This window comes from Patella vulgata, chromosome 2 (genome assembly GCF_932274485.2).
Source record: "Patella vulgata chromosome 2, xgPatVulg1.2, whole genome shotgun sequence".
Lineage (NCBI taxonomy): Eukaryota > Metazoa > Mollusca > Gastropoda > Patellidae > Patella > Patella vulgata.
The window spans coordinates 74,543,744-74,564,791 of NC_065880.2; the positions used below are offsets into that span (position 1 = coordinate 74,543,744).

General features: G+C 32.3%; 1 protein-coding gene across 11 annotated transcripts in view; it reads right to left on the reverse strand.

Annotated features, from left to right (window-relative positions):
- LOC126812462 (transcriptional enhancer factor TEF-1) overlaps nucleotides 1-21,048 on the reverse strand; it is a 30,559-nt gene that overhangs the window by 9,342 nt on the left and 169 nt on the right. The window contains exons 1-4 of one of the 11 annotated variants that reach the window (XM_050538862.2): nucleotides 20,566-20,939; nucleotides 15,589-15,825; nucleotides 4,954-5,087; nucleotides 259-522 (exon numbers count right to left, since the gene is read on the reverse strand). In XM_050538862.2, the coding sequence (XP_050394819.1) occupies nucleotides 259-522; nucleotides 4,954-5,087; nucleotides 15,589-15,802 (612 nt within the window). In that variant the 5' untranslated portion in view covers nucleotides 15,803-15,825; nucleotides 20,566-20,939. Of the gene's footprint in view, nucleotides 1-258; nucleotides 523-4,953; nucleotides 5,088-8,672; nucleotides 8,774-15,588; nucleotides 15,826-20,386; nucleotides 20,940-21,048 lie in introns of those variants that run through there. The other 10 variants (XM_050538861.2, XM_050538863.2, XM_050538864.2 and 7 more) reach the window with 10 other exon arrangements.

Here is a 21,048-nt window from a genome sequence, read left to right on the forward strand (position 1 = left end):
TATGTATACAACAGACAAGCCTGTCCTGAAAGAATCTTGCTATGGTTTAAACAACAATGCAATATTTTAATATAATGCATTATTCAATCAGTTGTCGATGTTCTGAAGAATTTATGAATACGGTACCTTACAAAGATTGTTTTTTCAAGGTAAACTATATAATTTTGACCATCTAAAACCTTAATTCAAGAAAACTGCAAGATTCTCAAGCAGAACGAGGCTTGAAAGGGGAGACCACTCTAAGACATGCCAACTCACCGGGGGAGCTCCCGGATACCCGGGTCTAACGGGGGTCATACCAGACAGCCCACTAAGACCGGAAGCGAGATTTTTGTTGTGCATGGCACTAGCTGAAACAATCTGTGCAGATGACATTGACGCCATTTGTTGTAGCGCCTTGTCACGACATGCCTGGTCCTGCAGATTAGAGAGAGGCAAACGTAAGCCTATATCCGTGGCAACGACCTGAGCAGAGGACATGGAAACCATTTGTTGCATCACCTTGTCTCGCGTTGAATCATCCTGAAACAGACGCACAAGAAAACCTCATATTTTTTCGCAATCAATTAGAATTTTAAAGATAATTATCGTAATTATTGATTAAATATTAATTAGTTTTATCAATTTTCATTTTTCTTTCTTAATTTTAAAAATTTAACTGTTTTGAAAATTTCAATAATGAAAAATAGAACATTTATATATATATATATATAAGACACAGTACTTGACATGTAAGTTATAAAGAAATAAAAAGCTATAAAAGTTAAAAATCTTTTGTTTGGATGAAAGTTATTTTAGTTTTTAAAGCAAAATTATTAATATAAGAAGAGAAGTTTCTAAATTGTGAATCAATCATGATTTAAAGTTCTAAATTGTTCATTTAAAGGTGATAAAATCTAGACTAATATATATTATCTAGTAAAATCTAAATTTCTGGAATAAAATGTAGAGACTGAATAAGAAAAAAGTAATTCTACTCCTTTATTTTGTGAAAGAAAAAATTATTACGAATGGCTAATTTCTACGAGAATCAAAATAAAATTATTACAAAATCTAGATGTAATTAATCTCTAATGTGCAATTAAGATAATGAATGATTTTTATTAATAAGAAGATGATAATGATAGTGATGATGATGAGGTTTCTAGAATTCTGAACGTTTTGAATGACCGACACAGATATTATATAATACCTACTTTTAGAGGTTAATCACTTAATATTATTATTTCCTAAAGTATTTCTAAAATTGATTTGAAAGAGGTTTCCTTTTGCATTTTGTTGGATACCTCCTTGTCGACATTTTACTCAGAATTTAATAACATACTGTCTCTTAAATTCAATGTTTTGGTCCAAAACATTTTAAAAATGCCAACAAATCGATTACCATTCCTCTGCTCTGTAACTTTAAAAATTTGGTTTTAATTTGTTTCAAAAATCCAAAAAAAGGTACTATTTTGGTTTCTGATAAAAAAAAAAAAATTCATGCAAAACAAGCTTGAATTTCATGCAACTGTTCGTTTAAATAAAAAAATAAAAATCTTAACAAAAAAAAAAATCCATGAAATATTAAACTAACAAAATGATAACTACACTACTTAACATTAAAATTAAACCATGCAAAAATTATAATAATGAAAACTGCAACCTCATGCAATGAAAGAATATGATGTTTCTCTCGCAGTGTATTATCTGCATTAAATATCTGAGTTCAAATGTTCTATTTCAAATTCGTAAAATACTTTACTTAGTATATGGTTGTTGGTTTTTTTTTAATAATATATCTCCTATATTTATCGCAAACTAAACTGAACTGAAACAACGCTTGCTTTCTCTGTTTCTTTTAGTAAAATAGACTTAAATTGTCATAAGTTATTTTCTTCAGAATTGGAAAAAATCAAAATTAGAAACCAATGGGATGAAACACCGCTTGCTTTCTCTGTTTTATATGAGTCAAATAGCGACCTACATTGTCATTCAAGTTGTATTGTTCAGAATTGAGAAAATTAAAGTTTTAGAAACCTACATTGTAATTCATGTTATTTTTCTTCAGAATTGGAAAATAAATCTAAATTTATGTTTTAGAAACCAAGGTGATGAAAAGAATGATGATAACAATGATAATAATGTGTCTTTTTAGTTATAATAAATAAACTAAGCAATTTGGTTAGTTGCTGATCAATGAGAGTTATCTCCCTTATATTGCAAACCACTAAATTCATATAAGATGTTATAAGCAAGCTATGAAAATTTATTAACAAGGGACCCTCGCAAAATTTCAACACTTGTGTTCAAATGAAATGAAATGGGGTTTATCGTCTGATTGTTCTGTTCAGACTGGGCTAATGAAACAAACATTTGCAATGCAGTGTGCTATGAGGGAAATTTTTCCCATCCTACACAACTGACAAGGTGGAACCATGGAACCAGGTTAGATAGAAAATGATAAATTAAATGTTGATTCATGAATAGAAATATGTCAACATTTTTTTATCTTGTCGGCACAATTGGGGTTCAAGATCTATCCGCAGATTATTCATTTGGAAATTTTGCGATTGTCCCTAAAGCTGTGGGTTTTGTAAGTTTGTTACAGTTGGTTTTTATGAATCAAATAATGAGATGGCATATCACATGGCACTCCCCTTTATATTATCTTTTCATATCACCTAATGTGCACATGAAATCATGAGAGCCGATATTATTCGGCAAACCTCGGCAGACTCCAGTACCCTACATCTAACCTCGGCTCGGTAAGTGATATGTAGCTACACCCATACAATTGTGATGCGGCTACCGGTTTAATCATTAGGAAACTTTCCGTTTTTAGAAAGAAGTTCTCAAAATGGCATCGTTCGAATAGTGCGCAGAGTTTTCATTGCAAAGTTGTCCTTTGTTTAAAGAAAATCGGATAAACTTGAAAGAAAAACAGCTGCCATTTTTGATCTGGGAACCTGAAAGCAGTTCCAATGGTGGAATTTGTCATACAGTCGAGGTTAAACGCAAGGTACCGAAGCCTGCCGAGGTTTGCCGAATGAGCTTATATTTGCTATTTTTGATGGATGATTGGGTGCTGCTGTTGAATCAAAGATGATTTTGCCGAAACTCATGTTTTTTTTTTTAAATCAAAAACATTCAAATTTTATTGTAAAGCCAAAACTCAAAATAAGAAATCTGTGGACAATCAGAATTATTTTCTAATAATAATTAAACAAATTAATCTCTTTCCATACTAAAACTTTTGTGGTTTTAAATGAAGATTATTCAAACCAAAGATAATTCAGACAAGAGCTTCCAGCCAGTGATTACAATCAGCCACAACCAATAGTCTATTACACAGGAACTCAAAATAAATATCTGTATCCCATATGAAACATTGAAGTAAAAGACCTGATGACTATCATATGGTACAATTTTCTTTCAATAATTTGCTTGACCAAAGGTGTCTTTAGCATTGGAAGGAAACCGGGGGACCAGGATAAACCAACGAGATTAAGTCGACAATCCTAACCCTTTTAACACACAAGCTTGGGATCGAAACTGCACCACTTTAAATCGCATGTGTTGGACCATTCGACAACCCAACCCTCTTTCTGTACATATGAAAAAACATGGTTTCTTGGTAGGGTAGGTCCAAATACTTTATATAATTTAAATTGCCATCAAAATTACTAATCCATGTTTGGTTCCAGTCAATCTCTAAAAACAATAACCTTTACCAGCTGGCGCCAAAACTACCCAAATTGTCAACTGTCTCATCAAATTAATATTAGTACAATTGATGCTAATTTTGATTCAGGTCTTTTAGTTGGATGTTTAACAAGATGGATATTCGTGGGATATTTATTCCATGTGCCCTGGTATACTGATGCAGATATATGAGTTAGTTTTAAAGCCATTCCTCTAGATGACAAGTGATCAGTGCAGATATTTTTAGCATAGAGCATTTTTCTTAAAATGTGACAATTTTAGTACACTGTGTGACGTGTGTATCAATCATATCTAAACTGTTGCAATATTAGAAAACACTGTCTGAAGTTTACAATTAGTCACATTTTTATAGAAAAATAAATTAACTAGAGCCTTGATGGAAGCATGATTGTGCAACAACTACATAATATCAGTTTATACTTTGATCAATTTTCAAATTCCAGCTAATGCTATTATTATGTGATTAAAACCAATTTTTATAATAACATAAATAATTTTTTGAACTGATCAGAGTACATGTATAACACATCAGAAATTCTAAATAAAAACAAAAAAAAACAAAACAAAACCCAGAACAGACCAAAGTTTAAATGAAGAAATGGAGGAATATTAAAATGACAATTATTCAGAAATGAAAGGGGGGGTTTAACGTCCTACTTTTCTGCATCGACTGAGATGGACATATGTTATATAGTGTGCGACGAGGGAAATTTTGTCTTGACAACAGCGCTACTGCCTACTTTTATTATGAATTCCGGTCATCATGGGATCTTTTACTTGCAAGTGAATGTGTACACAGGACCGCAGTTCATTGTTCCATCCGAAGGTGTAGACACAGTCATTGCCAGGCCATCTATCCTTCACCACTGACTAGGAAAAATTGTGCTGGAAAATCTTGACCAACACTATGTCAGAAAACCCCTAGAAACTTTCTAGGAAAACACCGAGAGTGAACCCGAGACCTCCTGTTTAATGAGCCTGCATCCTACTCACTGAGCCAACACGGCTCCTATTCAGTAAGATTTTTCCAAGGATAGGATTTTAAAGTGAAAATTGATCAAAGAGGCTTTGTTTTGTTTCATGAATAAAACCAAATATCATGCCTCCTGACTTCTATACATATACACCTGTAGATGAATTTACTATGTCTCTCCATTTTTCTCCAATTATCTCTTGGAATTGTTCTGGTTTTCTTATGAATGAAAGACAGTATAGAATAAAAGATGAATAATCAAAATTTGTTATTACCGGTACCTTAAGCTGCGCTTGGATCTCTTTCGATTTCCTGCGAGCTAAAACTTGGATATGACTGGACACTTGTTTTCTTGTTCTTGTTTTACCGGTTCGTAATTTGATATATCTGGCAATTAATTCATTTCTACCTGAAATCAGATAATAAAAAAAAAAACATTGAAAATAAAACAATCAATCACCATTGCGAAGAAATACAGACTTCATCCATTCTTTTGCATGTGTAGACTAGAGAATTGTCAAAATATTTAACTAAACTAACAAATGAAATGAAAAAAAAAAGAAAGTCTGGAAATTGGTGCTCCAGTCTACTCTTATTTCAAATTCCAATTGTCAAGGCTTCTTTCATGTGCATGCCACCATATACACAGGACCTTGGTTTTTCGGCCATTCCAAAGAAAAAATTGATATGAAAATGAAAAGGGGTTTAATGTCCTACTTTTCTGCACCGGCTGGGCTAATGAAGATGGAGAAAATATTGTATATCTAAGCCATCTATTACATGCAAACTTAATAATAATGTTCATAAACATTTAAAACATCAAAGGTGTTGGAATTTGATCTTGCAGAAAGTAATGATGCAAGTATTACCAAGCACCTATCTGTCTATCTCTATAGAATGCACAAATATAATAAATTATGTCTGAACTGAAAATCTCAACAAGTAATTTTATGATTCAATATTTAAATTATTTATATTTATAGATAAAGATCTGGCCATTCTTGCTACAATAGTTCATGTATGGTTACTTATATCAGGTTTCAGACAGCAGATCTACTGGTAATTAAATGTGTTTTAATTTAAAATTTGTATTACTTTAAATTAAAATAAGACTTTATAATATATAAAAATATCGACAGTTCTCGTGAGTGATGTCAGGCATTGTTTAGAGAATTTTGGCTTCACCGACATTATATCATTTAACACAGATATGACAGGCGTTGTCTAATCCATTGAATAGCCTAGAGATTTTATTATCAGCATTCATGTACTTTTCTCTTCATTGTACGAGAGAGAAATGGAGTATAACGCTCACTCAACACAAACTAGGTCATTTCAGGACTTATATATATTATTCGATTTTATTTCAATAATTCGCTTGCGTGTAAGCGTCTTTATGAGTGGGAGGAAACCGAAGAAAATTCACATGGCTGACATCATTGTAAGAACATTTAAAGCGGACATTATTATATTCATATTGAAAGTAGTTCACCATACCGGTACTATATTGCTATAATAGTATAATGTTATATCCTGGTTGTTAAATTGTTCAACAATCAATCTATTGTTTAATACACCTACACGTCAACTATATAATCACAGTATTACACTGTCAACTATCACAATAACTTTATTCAAATACTTTCATATAATAACTTTCACATACCATATATATTCAATCATACCATATATATTCAATCAAATATTCGCAAATATAAAACACTATTGGAAAAATGATTCTAGGAAGAGAGAGAGAGAGAAATAAGGTTTATTGTCCACTTGACACAAATCATGTAATTCCTGGACTAACATGGCTTTATTTCATTTAAATTTTTAGCTGCAGGCAGGAAACCGGAGGACCAGGAGAAAGCCAACAAGGTTGGACAGGTGACCGTACTCCTCATCACATACAAAAGTGGGATTTAACCAATGCTATTTGTCTCAATGACAGGCCTTATGATCTAAAGTGCAAGTGTCCGTACCATGCATAACGAAAATGACAAGGTCATAGGGAAGATAGTAGCTTCATTTTTACACAATTAATTGAAAATTCAAGCCTCAATTTAAGAAATTACAATTCAGAACTTTCATTTAATTTTGTGTTGTGTTTAGGTTTTATTTTCAGACTTTTCACACATTTATGTTATAAAATGGTCAACATGACATTTAAAGTCTCTGTATAGAGAGCAAGTTTTAACCTCTCTTGTAACAGGATCTACAGTTAAACAACTGTCAAGATGTGTGTCTTTTGCCCTTTTCATATTAAATTATATGTATATACACATACATGTACATATAATACATAACATTAAATGACTTTATAGCTCATAATACATAGAATATTATCACCTTCTCAAAGGCTTACATATAAACAGAGTATAGGTCAAGTGAACTATAAAGAAACAGAGTATAAAGAGGATTGATAACTGTTGTAGAGAGAGAAGTGTGTGTATTTATTGTGTTGGCCCAGTTGCCTAATTTGGGGTATTACTCATCGTTGGTGTGGTATGACTCATACCTTAGCTTTATCTACCAATATACAGGACTACACAGTGACCCTCCAACTATCAACCACTATATTTAAAAGGTTAAGATTAGCCAACCATTAACCAGTTTGTTTACCTGTTGAGAAATATATTGCCCTGCAATGATTTAGTCTCACTTAAGATCCTTCATTATAACATTGCAAATAACAAAATATTATATAAAATTCAAGGAGGAGAGAGAAATGGGGTTTAACAGCCACTCAACACAAACTAGGTTATTTTGAGACTAACAATTTTATTTTAGCAGTGGGAGGAAACCTGATGGACCCATGAGGTTAGGCAGACAATCCTACACCTTGTCATGTACAAGTGTGGCATCAAAACAGTGACTCAAAGACAGATCTTATGATCTAAAGTACACATATTGGACCATTCAGCCACCTAAAATAGCCCTTCCTCCCTGCTAAAAATTCAAGAAAATAACCTTATTCTTAACATCCCACGATTTAACCCAACATTTATGAATAAGTAATACCTCAGACCTGACTAAAAAAATATGTGTACAACTTCCAACAGGATCAAACAAACACTTGTAATACTAGCAAGTCACATAAACAATCTTTCTAGCTTAAAAGTGATAAAAGCACAGCTTTTCATTTAGTCGAAGAAAACAGGTATATATGCCAATCTTTAACTTTAAGGTGAAGTACACATGCACATTATACAATTTAAAGAGGAAAATCACTTAGTGCAACACTACTGATTCAATTGCAGTATTTTCAAAATATCTTTCAAGAAACAGAATTGTCTCATAAAGCCATAACACTGACTGAAATCATTTTAATAAATGCAGTTCATCTCAATGAAGCCCCAAGGGTAATATTAATATGAAATGAAATAAATGAAATGAGGTTTCACATCCTATTTTTCTGCACCAACTGGGCTAATGAAGAAGAGCATATGCCATACAGTGTGCTATGAGGTGAATTTTTGCCCAGACAGCGGCATTATCGCCTAGTTTTATTTTGAATTCCAATTGTCAAATGTTCTTTTGCATGCATCAATTTTGAGATTTTATTAGTTTTTTTGCAGAAATACTTCATTGAAGAAAGCAGTTATTTTTTGGTTTCATTAATGTATATTTATTTGAGCAAATTAATTATCTCAAGTTGAAAACGATTAATTTGAGATCATTCTAAAACCCTGTATCAATAACTCAATAAAATTAAAAGCTCAAAATTTCACAGGTTGTCATTTGTAAGATGACAATATAACTACACACAACAGATTAATATTTTATGACCTTACTCAGCTATCTGCTTCAAGCCGTTGCAGAATTCAATAACATTAAAACCATGCATAACTAAATATGCAATGTCAACAAAAACTATTCATTATTATCCAACAAATGAATCCTTTAATAAGACAAAAAGTTGCATCCAATCTATTTGATAACTTTTCAAGATAAATAAAACTTTGCAAACTAGAATATTTAGACGAAGACATACCTGGGTATTTATTTACAGCTATTGAAATCTATGTGGTTGATTTTAATGTCATGACTAAAGATCAGCTTTTATAAAGGCCCTGAGGCCTTTTCTATCTCATTACTCATAACCTCACAGGAAATAAATTAATACTTGTTTCAACATGGATCTCTTAAAATTCATCTAATTTGCATATAATCTTCAAATTAACTTTTTAATACAGAATTAGAATACTGTACATGTGCATAAAAAAAATAATTTTTCATTAATTTAATTACGTGTGACAAGTGAGCTTATTTTTTTTTTTTATCTAATTCTAAAATGCATTTATAAACTTAAGTTTATAAAGTGTATATCTATTGCAATGTAGAATAAATAAGAATTAACGGCATTGTTCTATGCTGTTGAGAAATTTATACTCGTTGTTGTAGGCAACAATATATCAAGGTAAGCGAGAAAGTATAGAAGCATGTGGCTGCATATATCACGAGTTGAAGACACTTTAATTCTATGAGCATGAGCAGCGGGTGGGCAAACGGGTTTTGACAGGGAGGGAACACTTTGAAACGATGGACATAACCAAAATTGGTAAATATGTATCTGTCTATCAAAGTAAAATTCGTAGATTTCCATAGTTTAGTTCAAGAAAAGGAGGGAGTTTATTTTCTTTAAATTATCCATGTGCTGCCACTTTTACTGTTTATATTGCCATCATCTTTAATTTACAATGAATAGCTACAATATTATAATATTATAATTATTTACCTGTTTTTGTTTGGGTTTTTTTAAAATTGATTTTAATTTATCTATTGAAAGTAATTGTCTTTCTCGTTATCATAGGGCACCCCACTGAAGCGATTCCCTACTAAGCTATTGGTTGTTTTAAGCAAAAACCTAACTGTTCGACTAAAGGAGGTTACATTGTATCTCATGTCTTGGAATGGGTGTAACAAATAATTACAAACTTATCTTAAAGAGGCATTATGTAAGATTTATGTAAGAGCTGACAGTTCTCGCTATAATAGATAAAAACTAGATAATGAAAAGGGAATGTCTTAAAAATTTCAGTCAAATTGCTTCATTATGAATGACGTTAGGGCTGTTTGGAGAATGGGGATTCTCAATTGTCATTGCTACTGTTACGATAGTAAACGATGTCTTGATCATCCATTTTTATTTAAATCATTAACCACTAATCGTGTTTAAATCTGTTGAAAATCTCAAGCATTCAATAGCATCGAGAGTTGATTATGGTCTTGTCAAGTTAATAAATGTCTAATTAATAATTTATATAACATTTAAGGCCTAAAGAAAAACCTGAAATAGGCAGATTTAGCTCCTGCATAATGCATCTTTAAGCCATAGTGAAATAAACTGTGCATTAACAACTGTTTAAAATGCAGATGCAAAATAGATCAAAACTGTGATGAACCATTTTTGTTTTCCATAATTTTCTCACTTTTACTGATCTTGTTCAAATGTGATCTTTGAGTAAATAATGAATGAATTATCATTTTGATCATACACTGTACCATACATTATTTATGTCATAAACACAGCTTAGTAATAGCTATTGATTAAATATATTAATAATCATACAACAATTTTAAATATTAGGAGATTAAGCTGTAGTGTCAATTGTTTCCTGTTCTATAGATATTAACGGAAATATGGTTTAACATCCTACTTTTCTGCACAAACTGAGCGAATGAAGACAAACATATGACACATAATATCATAATATGCTATTAGGAATTTCAGCCAGGACAGCAGCTCTTCTCTCTAATCTTCATTGAATTCCCCCTGTCAATTTTTTACGTGTACACAGGACCTCCATTTATCGTATCATCCAAACTCTGAATGAACAGACATGTTTCCTTATCAGATCCTCTGCTGTGCAGTGCACCACTGACATTAAGCAACCAAAGAAGAATAGAAATAAAGGGGAAAGCAAAGAAGAATAAAAAAAAAAAAAACCCTCAAACAACAACAATATTTAATACCAAAGCATTATTCTTCTGTAAAAGATATGCAGCATTGCAGAATCAAGTCTATGAATGTGAGGTCTTTGAGATGTTTTAACAAATTAAATTGGTACGGTACTGTAACTCTACATCAAAAGCTTTTCTACTTTGACAACTGAAGTGTTCAATCTAGAGGTTTGATCATGGCATTCATTATTCAACACACACATACACGCAGTCTTTCTTCTTGCATTTACAACAAAATAAAAATACTACTTTGACTTTGCATTGCATCATTAGTTATTCATTCTTAGGCCACACCAATTTGATTTTCCAGAACACCTGTTAAAATTTTCTTCTTATTCCTTTGGGCAAAAAGACTAATGTAAAAACCAAAAGTACTTGGTAGCACTGTTCGAAAGCTTTTAGTTTCAAATTTGTAAGTTTTGAAATGAAGAACAGAAAATTAAATTAGTTTGGCCTTAGCTATAATAAACCACATTCTCAATTATAACACTGACTTATTTAACTGATTATTATTAGGATATAAAATATGAAAACAAAACATAGTGAGACAATAGGAAATGAAATGGGGTTTAACATCCTACTTTTCTGCACTGACTGGGCTAATGAAAATCCGGATGAACTTTCTCGACCAACACCAGGATTTAACCATTGTCTTCCTGGTAAGTGAGCCAGTGCCTTACTCACTGAGCCATTGCGGAAATAATTGCTAATATAAGTAGAGTAAAGTAAAAATATGGCTGATTAGTTTCCATTAGAACCATAATGCATCTAATTGTTTGTAAATCAGTCAAGTTCGTAGACTAATAGGAGTAGTGGTCCTCGTGGAATCTATAATTGCTAGTAATTTAAAAGTCTAAATATAACTTGTAGCTTATAAATGAGGCACATTAATCAAATGCATCAATATTTTATTATGTGTAACCATGTTTTCAATGAACTGATCAATATAAACTATTTTCAATCAATTTCATTGTTATACGATATATACACACACATATACAGACCTTAAACAGCAGTAGTGAATTCAAATATGAGAGAGAGAGAGAGAAATGGGGTTTAATGTCTACTCGATATAAACTAGGCCCTTTCAGGACTAACATAATATGGTTCAATTTTATTTCAATAATCCGTTTGCGTGTAGTTTTTCAGCTGTGGGAGGAAACGAGAGGACTGGGTGAAAATGCATGAGGTTGGACAGACAACCGTACTCCTTGTCACACACAAGTGGGGAATCGAAATGGGGTTTAAAGTCCTAATATTCTGCTCCAATTAGACTAATGAAGACGAACATCTCTGTGCAATGTGCTATGAGGGAAATTTTGCCCGGACAGCATGGTTCATTGGTTTTGTGTCTTATCCAAATGACTAGACACTGTTCCCTACTAGGCCCTACATCCTGCAACACTGACAAGCAAAGGGAAACCAACCTAAAAAAGTACTGGAGATTTCCTGATTAACAGGCCAGCGCCTTACAGAGCCACTGCTGCACACTTTCTCATATACTTCTTCATGAATATTAAATTTTTCTTCCCAACTGAATTGCTATTAGTTGAGACTTCGCTGACTCTTAAACAATTTCTTTGATAACTAGGATGTGGTGGGGGGGGGGGGGGTATATGATAACTGTGAAATCTCTGCTCTAGTAATTGGGAAAGAAAGAGATCATGAACCGTAATACCGACATTGTATTATATATTTTTAAGTCAAAACCAGAATATTCATTTAAGTCATCTGTCTTGGGAGTCTTTATGCCTTGTTGTTTTTTTTTTAATAATATTTACATTACAATCAATGCATCAATATATATTACTGCGGTAACAAGGGCAATGACCTAATACTAAGCATGTCTGAACTAGGCCATTTTACATTGTGTATAATTATCGCTTGTTACATGTACATTAAGAGGAACATTGGTTTGAATTGATATTATTCTCTATTCTACATAATGATAAAAGGTGGTAGAGAGATGTTTATCTTTGGTTCCATTCTATTGGGCAACATGCAATTCAGTTATCTCAAACTATATATCAGAATATATTCACCAATATTTGATATGCATCAGTGTGTTGATCAATATATGTAACAATATTTTACATCATGTGTTCAGCTAGTAGCTTTTGTGTATCTTATTGTGAAGAATGTAAACAAAATGAAATAAAGTACTAGTACACTTTTTTTTTGCTGTAAATTTTTAAAATTGGTGAAGATAAAGTAGAGATAATCAATGCATACATTCTGCCAATTCATAAAGCACCAAGTGTATTCTTTAAGATTAGAAGATAACATATTGGTATTAAATTTGATTTACAATTAGATCTTTGGCTTGGTGCAATTCTACCAAGTTTATAAGATAAGCACAAGTATATTCTTTAAAAAGATGGTACAATGGTGGTATTAAATTTGGTTTACAATTAGATCTTTAGTTTGGTACACGTATTCGATTCAAAAACTCACTGGAAACTATTAAAGATGTATGTTATAGCTAAATCTGCCCATTGCAGGTCTTTCTTCTGGCTTCAGTCGAATGGTTAACATGTGTGCGTTGCATCATAAGGTCTGTCATTGAATCAAGTAGCATGCTTTCAATTCCTTGCTTGTAGATGACAAAGAGTAAAGTCACCTGTCCAACCTCATGTGTTTTCTCCGGGTCCTCCGGTTTCCTCCCATTGCTAAAGATCCCTTCGTGCATGCAAAATATTGAAGTAAAATTGAACCATATTTTAGTCTCGAAATTCCCTAGTATCGAGTGGACATTAAATCTCTCTTTCTAGGCTTCAAATGTTATATAAATTATTATGTAGACATTTATTCAGATGAAAAGCCGATAATCAACTCTCTAGATCATCAGATGACTGAAATATTGAGTGAATTAGCCAATGTCTGCCATATCTTCATTGAGACATCATGGCACTTGACAATCCATACTATTTCTTGTCAAAACTTCAAACATTAATAACTTCGCTCAGATTAAGGTCATTTTTCATTATCTATTTTTAAACTATCATTTTTTTTTTGTCGACACCGACCCTAAAGTTTTTCTCTCATATTCCAGACCCTATAACTCAGTCTTGGCATGCATTTTTGTAGAGAAATTCCAACACTGTAACTCCGGTCTTATTTTCAGGAACACTACTCAGTAATCAACCTAGAAATGCCAGGAAATAGATAATACAAATCGTATGAAAAAAATCAAAAATTTGAACCCTATTTTCTTGGCCTAATGCATCTTTAAGTATTAAAATAATATTTACATGTATATATACTACGTAATTAACAGTGTCAGCATCCTAAAAGTTTACACATATAAATTTTCAACTAGGGTTTATTTACAAACTTGACTAAATCAACAAAAGCTGACTTCAGCATTTCTCTCCACTTTCTTAAACAAAGCTTACCAAGTTGATAATTAATAATAGATTTGTACATGACTTTTACTTCATTTTCAACCTTTGGCTTCTAAAAAGCTCTTGTGTCTCGTGCCTCTAAACCTGCTTACTTCTGTTGACATTTCTATTTTTATAGTTCAGATGAGGCAAATTAAAACTTAGTAAACAAAATGGTCGACTTTCTTTAAGACACCAGACAAAAACAGTTAAAAGGTGTGTAGGTTTCTAGCCAGATTATGGTGCTACCTCTCAAATTTATCTAACTCTTTTGAATCAAAATTTTGAAAAAGTGTCATGAGACATGTCACATCACAGCTGTCAATGTATCTCAGGAGAAAATAAGCAACAACAAAAAATTTTTTTTGATCAAAATACAGAAACCTGGGTCAGCAAGACACGTCATAAATTTTGACAAAACAAGCAAATATAAGTAGAATAATGTTAAGTCGCAAACAAATCAACTGGATGGCTTCGAAATAACAATTTAACATGCATCTGATAAAATTTAAGGCACTCTGAAGTTATTCTGCTGCACATGCATTAGAAATATCAATAAAAGAGACAAATCTCTGCCAAACAAAATGATTGATGAAAGAATTTGGCCTGATAAAGCCTGAATTATTACCTCAAGTCAGTCAGTGACATGATGGGTAGCTTAATTATTTGTTTAACGTCCACTCAACACAAACTCATATCGGGACTAACCTATGGCACAATTTTAATTCAATAATCCACTTCACTTAGGGGTCTTTGGTAAATAGACTTGAAGTCTCCATTAAGGTACCAAAATAGGCAGTTCAATTAAATATTCTTTTTCTGATGAACAAAATTCTTAACCATTAATTACATTTTACCGCTGCCATATTGGAAGTCTGACAAATTGATGCATAATTGTCCAAGGAACCAGCATCAATTCCTAATCCAAAAACACATTTTATTATTGAATATACCAGCAAACAATATGACAAATGGAAGTGATTGCACTTTAACATAAAACTATCACAGCAGGCTACAATTTAGGACACATTCTTTATCATACAAGATAATCTGCACTTAATATACCTAGGGAAGGATTTAGTGTAGACAATCTGGTGTCAAGTCACATATAAATAATTGGAAAAAATATTAAAATGCAATTATACGACCACACAAGTGGATATTTTTATTTTGAGATGATGAATGGCTGGTTTATATTTTATGAGATATGATGAAGGGATGTTGCTAGGAGATTTACTCTTTAATAATAAATGTTGAAAGTACGAAAGTAAGCTTTTTACTTGAAAGGCAGATTATGAAAATTTGCGAAAGTTTTATTGAGAGAGAGTCTTTCCCCTGCTGTTATTTTGAAAGTTTTTACTCAAAAAGGCCAAAAATTGAAATTTGTGAAGTAAGAGAAATTCTTTCCTCTGCTGTCCTTTTGAGTTGAAGGCCAGAAATTGAAACTTTGTACAAGTTTTAACAGAAATTCTGTCCTCTGAAATGACTGATGATCTTCTGTCTGCCTCTCTCACAGTACCGTATTGAAAGGAATTCAATTTGATCTATAACTGAATTACTTACCATACATTTTTCCTTCATCAGAAAGAATAATTTTTCTCCGCCCACATGGAGGATAAATGGCTAATGCTTCTTGAAAACTTTGTTCTATATCAGGACTCCATACACCTTCCGCATCTTGTAAATCTTCCATATCTTTATCATTGTTATTATTACCATTTGAGGGCGGAGCTTCTGAATGCGAGTTCTCTGAGTTACTGTTCCACGTTGACGACATTGCGTCTTTTTAAATCTTGTAACCTGCAAAATACAAGAAAACAATAAAATTTCATGAAACCGATCTCTGTACTTTAATACAATACATTGATAACAATATATAAACTACTAAGGCAGGGCTGAGCAAGCTCTGGATATAAGGCACACAACATTGTTAGATTCAGTGATTGTCATGTTGTTCTGAATACATGTAGATTGATATTTTTTCCTGTTACCTTTTTTTTTATTGATATTTTTAATATATGCCTCGCATAAGTTTAAAATGTTCAATAGACTAGAGCAGTGGTTCTCAACCTTTATTTGCCAACGGCACACCTTGGAACATATGAAAAAATAGTGGCACAATTGGCTAAATATATATATGAAAAATATCTGAATTTTGCAAAATAAAAACATGACAAGTCATAGACGGCATACAACCGTAGACATGGACTAGTCATGGACACATAGAGTGACAGAAACTAAATAAAGAAAAACGCATCTATGAAGTTACCAGTAAACACCAGTAAATACTCAATTGAGATCATGTGGTTTTTAGTGTACAGTTCAAAATTTCGCGGCACACTTAGGAAGATCTCGCGGCACACTGGGTGCCACGGCACACTGGTTGAGAATCACTGGACTGGAGCATAACATTTTGTCAGTGCACAATCACCATTTGAAGGGGGAGAGAGAAAGGAGGTTTAACAGCCCGTTTGACACAAACTAGGTCATTTCAGGACTAATATATGGTTCCATTTTATTTCAATAATTCACTTGCACGTAAGAGCTTTAGCAGTGGGTGGAAACTGGAAGACCCGGAGAAAACCAACAAGGTTGACAGGCATCCCTACTCCTTGTCACGTATAAGCGGGGAATTGAAACCATGCCACATGACTCAATGACAGACCTTCTTATACAACATTCACATGTTAACCATCCGGCCACCCAACTGCCAACTCCCCACCATTTAAAAGCATATCTCTGAAATCCACTCAACAAAAATTCCATGTAGCAAATCTCCTATAAATTCTTCAAATGTGTGAGTTTATACCAAAAGTACCGTAACCAAACGGATGCATCAATAAAAGAAATGGGGTTTTTAACGTCCTGCTTTTCTACACCAACTCACTGGTTAATGAGGACAAGAATAAATGGTAACGGAACTGCAAATGGCAGGTGAAAGGCACAAGACAGGGAATGCCTACTCCTCTAAAATATTATAAAATATTATTTCTCAAATTTGTGCTTTGCACTTAAGTCATAATTTGATATAAATAAATGAACAACTGATACACTGTAAATGAAATAAGCTGCTATTAAATATCCTATTACAAACAGTCTAGTTAATAAAATAAGAATATTGGCTAATAACATGACATTTATTTGTACTATAAAGTAGAAAATATATAATTCATATACCCTACAAATTGAAAACAGGTCAGACTGATCACTAGATTTTCTTTTATTATGAGTATGGGAAAGTTTGACAAGGCTTCATGGTTGTATAGCCATGCCACTTTATTAGATATTACAATAAAAACCTATCAAACCACTCCTACCTACCTATCATGTTTCATGGACAAATTATTAGTTAATATAAGTCATGGTTCACACATCACATAATGTAAATCACTATTTCATACATCACATAATGTAAATTACTAGATAATTTATTCTGGGTTATTCTGGTTTAGAATCTATTTTGAAATAACTCTATATAATGTTTTTTTAGTCTTTCTGCAGATTTGTGAAAACTGCTTCATTTTAATATCAATTTGATTTTTATAAAAAAATAATATTTGCATGTGTGTTAATATCAAAAGAAGAACGAGTCTTTTCCATCTTTATCTCATGATGGAGTTTTCCATTTCAGCATTCAATACATGCAGTGTGTTTTCTATTTGAAATTTATGTGAAAATAATCTCCAGCTTGTTTAGTAACATTATGTGGCATGTACATTTATTATTAACCATTACTTTATATTATCAAGATTGATGATAATAGCCTACCCTTATATCTTTATAGTCATTATGCAATATTAAACATAGCCATTAGGTTTACACGTTTTCAACCTGGGGCTTACCCATCCTTTTTTTGAAAGAACCTTTTTCTGAAAGAGTTTAGAGTCGAAGCAGGAAGTGATCATGTTACGGTCAAAGGGACCAATTGATTGCTGTATCCATGGGTAAAAGAGGGGATGGCGGTGGATAATCATAACACCCCTTTAATTTATCAATGCCAATGCAGTTGATTTATCATTAAATTGATACACTTATTAGTTCAAGATGTACATGACAATGTTTCACAACAATATGACCATAAACTATTAAAGATTTTAATCAAGGTCATGTTTTCAGTGAACGTCATAGAGTTCATGGGTGCAACTGTTTATTGTACCATTGAAACAACTAGATGTTATTTTCATAGCCTGGCCACCCTGTACAACTAAAAAGTGGAAACCTGCTGGAAATTCCGGAGGATCTTGCTTGTCCAACACCTGGATCGAACTGAGACCCTTCTTGTTATTTGGCCAGCGCCCAGATATGTACATTTAAATCTATATTAACGATGATGTTATTTCCGGAAAATGATTACTATAATTCCCAGATTTCTATTTTTAATCAACTACTACTTCAGGTACGTTTAAGATTCAGGGAATTGTTTACACCCTGTGTTATAATTAGCCATAAACAAGAAATGGGACTTTATTTAAGATAAACAACAAAATGTTCACACCACATTATCCATGATCAAAAATCTAATTAAAACAGAAACTGAATTGAACTGACATGTTTACCTAACCTAGTAATAAATTAATATACTCAATACACAGGCAAATCTATACCCATATATGTTAACATCTACTTAATAAACAATTAGCCATACATGTACCTGTACTGTACATAATTAGTAATACACAGTGTATATGTTTATAAGTTGCCTATACACATGAATTAGTAATACACACACAGTGTAATATACATGTACAAGTTGATACAGATACATTGGATGTAATACTACTTACTGTTAAGAAATCAAAAGAAATGTCAAATGTGGTTTATTAATGTCCTACTTTTCTGCTCAGGTTGGGCTAATGAAGATTACTGTTAGGCCTGTTAGGGTAAGGCCTGACAGAATCCACATTAAGAATAACAAGGTCTAAATGGTGTGGTGAGACAGGATTAAACCTGGTAAATGTATATCATTACTCCTTGAGCGAAACAGGCAAAAATGATTGGGTTTTTTTTAACTTGTTTTATAAAATGCAATACATTATGTTCCTAAAATAATATTTATTTAATTTATGTATTATTAATGTAGAATCAAAATGAACTTTTACTTAATTACACAGACGTAATATCTATACATTTTGACTTTTTACTTGCATACTTTTACTCAGCTGTATCAACAGATGACGTCAAAAATCTGGGACTGTTAATTCAATATTTTCCAAAACTTTAATGTAAATTCATTTAACCAAATAATTTTTTTTTAAATAAATACACTATCAATTTTGGATACAATTTCATATAAGCCACCTGACCCATCATATTGGCACTTGTATGAAATATTACAGATTTCTAATTCAACCATTCTGAATATTAAATAGCTCTGAACAGTATAAAACAGTTTACAATCTTATCAAATGTAAAGAACTTCAAATTAACCTATCTTTAAATATTATTTTCAAAACATTATTTTTTTGGTTAAATTATGTCAACATACTATTTTCATACAGGTCTGTGTTTCATAAAATTCTGATATTATAAATTAGTTAGCTTAGGGTGTAACTATCCCTAGCATAGAAGTCATAGAACACATAAAAAAAACCTAATAATGTATGTACCATACACTATACGTTTTACTCCCGACCTTGGTAAGAATTTACTTTCAACGAATCAATTTTCTTTTGATATACATAAAAGTAATTCACTAATCACAGCTGTAGTTTAAACCTGTCCTTAACGTGCTTATTAAAAGTGGGACACAATCATTTGAATGGTCGCAGGCCGCAGCTATATTGAAATCTGTTTGTTACTGTGTTGGTGCTTTTGCTCTAGTAAAATTTGTTTAGTAGACTTTCAAATATTATTTCTGATAACAAGATTTATTAAGACCCCCCAAAATATAATCAGTTGGCCTACAAAATGAATGATTTAGTATCAAGTTATAATTTTACAAGTACATGTATTTCATAACATCAGCAATGCTTATTTTTAATGGAATTATGTATAAATTGTTAATTGATTATAATAAGTTATTCATGAAATTATTCAACTAATTATCTTTCAAATAAATCAAATTATCTTCAGTCACATGTAATATATTTTGAATATGCTTACATACATACATGCCAGGTACCGGTACCTACAAATGTAGTTTAGGAATATTATTTTTTTTTTAATTTGACATTGACAGCTGGGTAACAAAATTTGTAATCGAATTAGATGCCTTTCAAATATTATTATGTACAATACTTTAATAAAATTTTAATTGGGCCTAATTCATCAATCTATAATATACCCATATCAAATCAACTGAATGGATGTGTGTAATGTAAAATCATAGGATTGTAGTTATTCAATGGGATCTTATTCTTACTCAATTTCTCTTGGGCAGGTGAAAAGAAACAAAAAAAAAACTATTTCTGATTTCCACAGCACCTGTCATTCTATTGTTAAAACTCACTGTCAAATATTAACAAATCAGTCGGTTTCATAGTCTGATAATATTCCTTCATTTACGAATAATGACAACACAATCGTTCATAATTCCATCACCATTTAATGACTTGAGAATATCCATTCCTGTTCACAGAACTGTCTGGTCGAATTTTGGGTCATATATTTCCACACCAGCCAGTGAAAGCCAACACGAGTATTGCACGTCATACCCATAGCCTCCATAGACTGCTGGCTACAAGCTATGTGTTGTTTTCCCACTCCCAGCTCGTTTCAACCGGGCAGATTTGCTCAGCTTTGCCATCATGCCTTGCTTGTATTTCCAAATCTAGGTCAGCCCTCGCTAACTTATTTCTTGAATAAGTATAATCCTCTCTTTTGAAAACACAAGATATGATATTCCGATTCATATTGTTGTATGATCGGCGATTCCACAACACTCCGAAACGTCAGCTATTTTCCGGAAGTCCTTACTAAAAGAATGACAAAAATTTGAGAGATTCGAAGATCGCACGGACATTTCGATCATACCCGAGCTTATTTCTCATTTATAAGACATTTTAAAGAAAAATTATGACTAAA